General features: G+C 41.3%; 1 protein-coding gene and 1 non-coding gene across 2 annotated transcripts; one reads left to right on the top strand and one right to left on the bottom strand.

Moving 5' to 3' along the window:
• Window positions 1–322: 322 nt before the first annotated feature.
• On the bottom strand, window positions 323–430 carry LOC148573820 (small nucleolar RNA R71). Its single transcript, XR_015906665.1, has one exon. It is a non-coding gene; the product is annotated as a small nucleolar RNA R71 (small nucleolar RNA).
• Window positions 431–1,634: 1,204 nt separating this feature from the next.
• On the top strand, window positions 1,635–2,054 carry LOC148573819 (uncharacterized). Its single transcript, XM_088505840.1, has one exon. The coding sequence runs from the start codon at window positions 1,635–1,637 to the stop codon at window positions 2,052–2,054; it is 420 nt and encodes a 139-aa protein (XP_088361966.1).
• Window positions 2,055–6,049: the final 3,995 nt, after the last annotated feature.

The following is a 6,049-nucleotide window of genomic DNA, read 5'->3' as shown; positions in this document are numbered from 1 at the left end:
GCATAGCATATCCATACTTGCCATCGGTGCAAACAAGTTCGAGCTCAAGCCTCAACTAGTCACTCTAGTGCAACAGAATTATCAATTCCATGGACTCCCGCTGGAAGACCCCAATAAGTTCATATCTGAATTCCTACAGATCTGTGATACTGTTAAGACTAATGGAGTAAACCTGGAGGTTTACAAACTCATGCTCTTTCCATTTGCTGTAAGGGATAGAGCAAAGTTACGGTTGGATTCTCAATCCAAGGAGACCCTGGACACGTGGGACAAGGTGGTCACTGGATTTCTGGCCAAGTTCTTTCTACCCCAGAAGCTGAGTAAACTTAGAGTGGAAGTCCAGACTTTCATACAGAAAGAGGGAGAGTCCCTCTATGAGGCTTGGGAGAGGTACAAGTAGTTGATCAGGAGATGCCCTCCTAATATGATTTCAAAATGGACCATGTTAAAGATCTTCTATGATGGCCTCTCTGAGATGGCCAAGACGTCATTGGATTACTCTGCAGGTAGTTCACTCCACATGAAGAAGACGCCTGAGGAGGCACAGGAGCTTATTGATATGGTTGCCAATAACTAGTACATGTATACTTCTAAGAGGAACCCTGTGAACACTAGGACTACTCAGAAGAGAGGAGTCATGGAAGTGGACACACTGGACACAATTTTGGCAAAGACCAAGCTCATGTGCCAGCAGATAAACATGATGTCAAAACACTTGGTCGGGATGCAAGTTTCAGCTATTAGTACTCAAGATACATCCTATGGAGGGGACATGTGTGACATTGACCATCCCACTATGGAAGAAATAAATTACATGGGAAATTCATCTAGGAATCTCAACAATGATTCCTATGGGAATACTTTTCATCTGGAATGGAGGAATCACCCAAATTTTTCATGGAGAGATCAGTAAAGGCCTCAACAAGGCTTCAACAACAATCAGTGTGGAACTATCCAAATAGATTCAACAATAGGCAGTTCCAGCCCTCTCAGAAGCACATAGAGACGTCTAAACAAAGCTTCTCTGACTTAGCCATAATAGTCTCTGATCTCTCCAAGACCACCCATAGCTTTATGGCAAAAACTCGGTCTTCAATTCAGAACTTGGAGATACAAGTGGGTCAGTTGAGCAATAGGATACCTGAGAGATATTCCAACACTCTTCCCAGCAATACAAAGATAAACCCAAGGGAAGAATGCAAGGCCCTCACTGTGGACAAGAAGGCCGAAATCGTTAAGGAGCATGCTGCTGAGGAATTGAAGGAGAACGAGGCGCAAGAGAAGGCTGGGAGTGAACTTGTACACGCCCCTATGGAGATGAAAGATCCTGAAGCACAACACTCTTTGAATGCACAAAAGGAGGCTGAGGATAAGCAACTTGCTCAATTCTTGGCAATCTTCAAGAAGTTGCAAATCAATATTTCTTTTGCTGAGGAGTTGGAGAAGAAACCCCCCTATATGGCCTGTTTGAGAAGTGTGATTTCTGAGAAGAAGGCCCTAAGGTGAGATAAAACTGTAGTGCTGACCAAGGAGTGCAGTGCCCTTGTGCAGAAGAAGCTACCTCAGAAGATGCCAGATCCTGGAAGCTTCCTGATTCCCTGCACTATAGGGACCATCACGTTTGAGAAGGAACTATGAACCTTGGATCAAGCATAAATTTGATACCTCTCTTTGCAATGAAAAAGCTAGGGATTCAAGAGGTGCACCCCACAAGGATATCACTGGAGATGACAGACAAGTCCCTAAAACGAGCATATGAAATGGTGGAGAACGACCTTGTAAAAGTTGAAGACATTTACCTCCCTACAGACTTCGTGATACTTGACACTGGAGAGGACAAGAATGACTCCATCATCCTTAAAAGGCCCTTTCTAGCTACTGGGAAGGCCTTGATAGATGTTGAGAAAAAGAGAGTTAATTTTGAGGTTGTGGGAGAATCATATTCTGTTTACGATTCCCAAACCTCATTCTCTCCTAGACAAAGGAGGTACTACCATACAACAGTTAGTGTTTCAACCTTCTCTCTCAGTGGAGAGCTACACAGAGCCCCCTAACATTAAACTTAAGTTTGGTGTTGGGAATCTACCACCAACCATTGATGAAGGAGGCACCAAGAAGAAAGTACCCAAAGGCTGGAGGAAAAAGAAAATTCTTACTGAAAATCTCTCACCTGGCATGAGAGTTGTCTTCACAAGAAGTCCAGTCATACCACATACTGTGAATCGGATCCTGTCTCTGGAGCATGTTGAACTGATTCACGAGAGCACAAGAAGAAAGTTCACCATGAGGGGTATGAACCTCTATAAAAGGAGCTGTCCGTCAAGCTAATGACGGTAAAAGAAGCGCTTGTTGGGAGGCAACCAAACCATATGTATCCTATAGTTTACTTTTACTTTCTTTTATGTTATTTTAATCTATTTGAATTTGATTACATAACATTTTATTTTCTATTGATTTTCATAGTTTTTCTCCTTTTTCTAACGTTTATGATCATGTACAGTACTTAGAACAGACACAGAAAAGCACAGCAGGACAAACAGAACACCTTGAAGGATATCCCTACTGGGGTAAAAATGCCAGATCTAGCGTTCAGTGCCAGAGGAGGGTTTCCAAAGTTGGCTATTAAACGTCCAAATGGGAGTGGAACCAAGCCAAATTTTTATCCCCCTAGGGTGTTCAATGCCATTCTTGGCATTGAACGCCCTTAAAAAAAAGGATCCCCCTCTGGCATCCAACGCCCAGCCTGGAGGTGAACGCCCATGGGGAGGCAGCAAGGGATTCGAATTTTCAGTCTTCTTTAGCCATTGGATAATACCCAACCACCAACCACTTCACCATTTACTCACTCTTATCCTTTCTCTCTCCTCTTTCAGCCACTTTTCCATCTACATTCATCCATCCCATCACCCATCACTTCCTTTGATTTCCTAACCCCACCTTTCACTCTACCCAATAACCTCTCATCAATACCATCAATTTCTTTTTCCACCAACCTTATTCACATTTAATTTCAAATCCCCCACCATTTTTCCCTCCCCATGACCGAATGCACCCCACCCCACTCCTACAAATACCCCTCACTTTATCCACCTTCACTACTCCTCTCCTCTTTAACACTCTTCACCATATACATTCCCTCTCTTCATTTTTGCTTTCTTCCCCCCAAAGGTCGAAGCCTATCCATATCCCACCCCTCTACTTCTTCTATTTCCGTTACTTTTTATTTTCTTTTTTTTAATTTGCTCAAGGACAAGTAAAATTCTTAAGTTTGGTATTGGAAGCTCCGCTTTTTGCTCCTTATTTTTACCTTCATGGCACCAAAGACAGAAGAATCCTCAAGAAAAAGAAAAGGAAAAGCCCCCGCCTCTGAGCCTTGGGAAACCACAAGATTCCTCACCAAGGCCCATAAAAACCATTTCTATGACGTGGTGAGGAAGAAGAAGGGTGATTCCCGAGGTCCCCTTCAAGCTGAAAGGCGATGAATACTCGGAGATTGATGAATCCATATTTGAAGATATATTTTTGTTTGATTTGAGTAGATTTTCATCATATAAATGCACATTTATTCACCTAAATAGCATGTTTTTGTGTTTTCTCTCTAAATTATGTCCAATTGTGAAAACATACTATTTTGTGCTTAATTTATTCAATTTTATTCCACTTTCATTCTATTCGATGCCTTGATATGTTTGATGAGTAATTTCAGGAGTAATAGGCAGGAATGGCTTGACAAGGGTGGAAGAGAAGCATACAATTAGGAGAAAACATGAAAAAATCAAAGGAGAGAAGCATTTCAGAGTGTGCCCATGCACACCTTCTATGCCTATGCACAAGGGTCAAAATCAGCACCTGTGCCCAAGCACAGCCCTGTGCATACACACAAGTACAGAAATCAGCACGTGTGCCCATGCATAACTTCTGTGTGTACGCACAAGTCCCAGTGCGTGACTCATTTATTGCGAATCGCTGGGGTCGTTTCTGGGCCTCGAGAGCCCAATTTTGGACTTTCTGAAGCTGATTGAGTGCTATATCAAAGGGCCATCATTCTATGTGAAAGGGGGAGAGCAATTAGGGTTAGTTTTAGCATCGTGTAGGTCACATTCTAAAGATAGAAACTCCCCATTCTCTCTAGAATTAGGGTTTCTTAGTTTAATTTCTTTGTAATTTCTCTTTTTAATTCTTGTTTTCATCTAGTTTCTTCTATCTTTCTTTGTTCTATTGCTTTAATTTGCTTAGTTTATCTTGTTAATTTCTCATTTTAGTTACTTTTTATGTTTATGAGCACTCTGGTTATTTTGATTTCCATTTAATGCAATTTATGTTTTATGTTCTTTTATTATTTAATTGAGTTGTTATTCTTACTTTCCTTGCTTTTGGTAGTATAGAATTTATTATTTCTTGTTATTTTACCATGCTTTCTTTTTATGCCCACCAAGTGTTTGATAAAATACTTGGTTGGATTTTTGCCTAGTTTTTCACGCTCTTGGTTGGAAAATTGGGTAATTGGGTGAATTTGAGTGGTGGATGTCCATTCCACATTGTGTGAGGATTGTTAATTGATTTGGTTTCCACTAACTCTAAGCCTTCCATTAATAGAGTTGGCTAGGAATTGTGATCAATTATACCCTTTTGACTAATTCTCGATGTTAGGATTGACTAATTGGGATTAATTCCATACAATTACCATGTTTGTGGTCCACAACTAGGATAAGAATCCTTAGTTCCCCAATTCTTGCCAAGAGTCCATCTTGCCATTTAATTCTCATTTCCATTGCTTTTACTTGCTTTCCATTTAATTACTTGCATGCATCTTTATTTTATTGTCATTTATATTTCTTTCCAATTGATATCATCCAACCCCACTTTCCCCAATAGCCAATAACAAGATCATTTCATTGCAAGGATCCATTGAGAGGATCCATTGCCGGTTTGGACTATACTTGCAACAGAAGTTATTTTGTCTAAATCCAAATTAGCATAATTCTCTCATCATCAGAGATCCTATACCAAGTTCTGAGATGAGATTGGGAAATTCTGGCCAATCCCGTGACCGAGGTGGGGACATTAATGGTTCAAGAGTTTTATGCCAACGCTTGGGTCACAAAGAGGCATGATACAAGCGTGAACCCGCCAAAGAATTGGCACACCATGGTCAGAGGGCACATTCTGGATTTTAGCCCTGAAAGTGTGAGGGTAGCGCTACAACTGCCAGAGCCACGAAATGACCCTCACTCATACACTCGAAGAGTCAATACTGACTAAAGGCTGGAGAAAGTTCTTGCTGACATCTGTGTACCTGGAGTTCAGTGGAGGAGGGATGCTAAAGGTAAGCCTTACCAACTAGGTAGGCTTGACCTTAAGCCAGTGGATAGAGGATTATTGGAGTTCATCCAACGTTCGATCATCCCTACGGGTAACCACTCTGAGGTTACAGTCGAGAGAGCATTGATGATCCACTGCATTATGCCCGTCAATGAGGTGGAGGTACATGAGGTGATCCCTCAAGAGATTTACAAAGTAGCTGACAAGCCCTCCACTCAAGAAAGGATAGAATTCCTTCATCTCATCTACCACCTCTGTGTAACAGTTGGAGCTTACATTGAGGATAATACCCCAATCGACGTTGAGAGATCGATCACTGGTGCACGAAATTGTGATCTCAGGCAACGGCACCAAAAACTCTGTACGCACGTCTTAATAAATTGTCTTTCATTCACAACTTCGATACAACTAACCAGCAAGTGCACTGGGTCGTCCAAGTAATAAACCTTACGTGAGTAAGGGTCGATCCCACGGAGATTGTTGGTATGAAGCAAGCTATGGTCACCTTGTAGATCTCAGTCAGGCAGATATAAAATAGTTATGGAGTTTTCGAAAATTATATAATAAAATAAGGATAGAAATACTTATGTAAATCATTGGTGAGAATTTCAGATAAGCGCATAGAGATGCATTCGTTCCTCTGAACCTCTGCTTTCCTGCTGTCTTCATCCAATCAATCCTACTCCTTTCCATGGCTGGCTTTATGTAAGGACATCACCATTGTCAA

Source organism: Arachis ipaensis, chromosome B2 (genome assembly GCF_059453495.1).
Source record: "Arachis ipaensis isolate K30076 ecotype BB chromosome B2, ASM5945349v1, whole genome shotgun sequence".
NCBI classification, from domain to species: domain Eukaryota; kingdom Viridiplantae; phylum Streptophyta; class Magnoliopsida; order Fabales; family Fabaceae; genus Arachis; species Arachis ipaensis.
The sequence above is the reverse complement of the archived record's forward strand: the minus strand, read 5'-3'. Positions and strand labels throughout refer to the sequence as shown.

What these genes read in the sequence shown, in the direction of transcription:
- LOC148573819 (XM_088505840.1), top strand. Translation starts at nt 1,635, where the DNA reads ATGAACCTTGGATCAAGCATAAATTTGATACCTCTCTTTGCAATGAAA.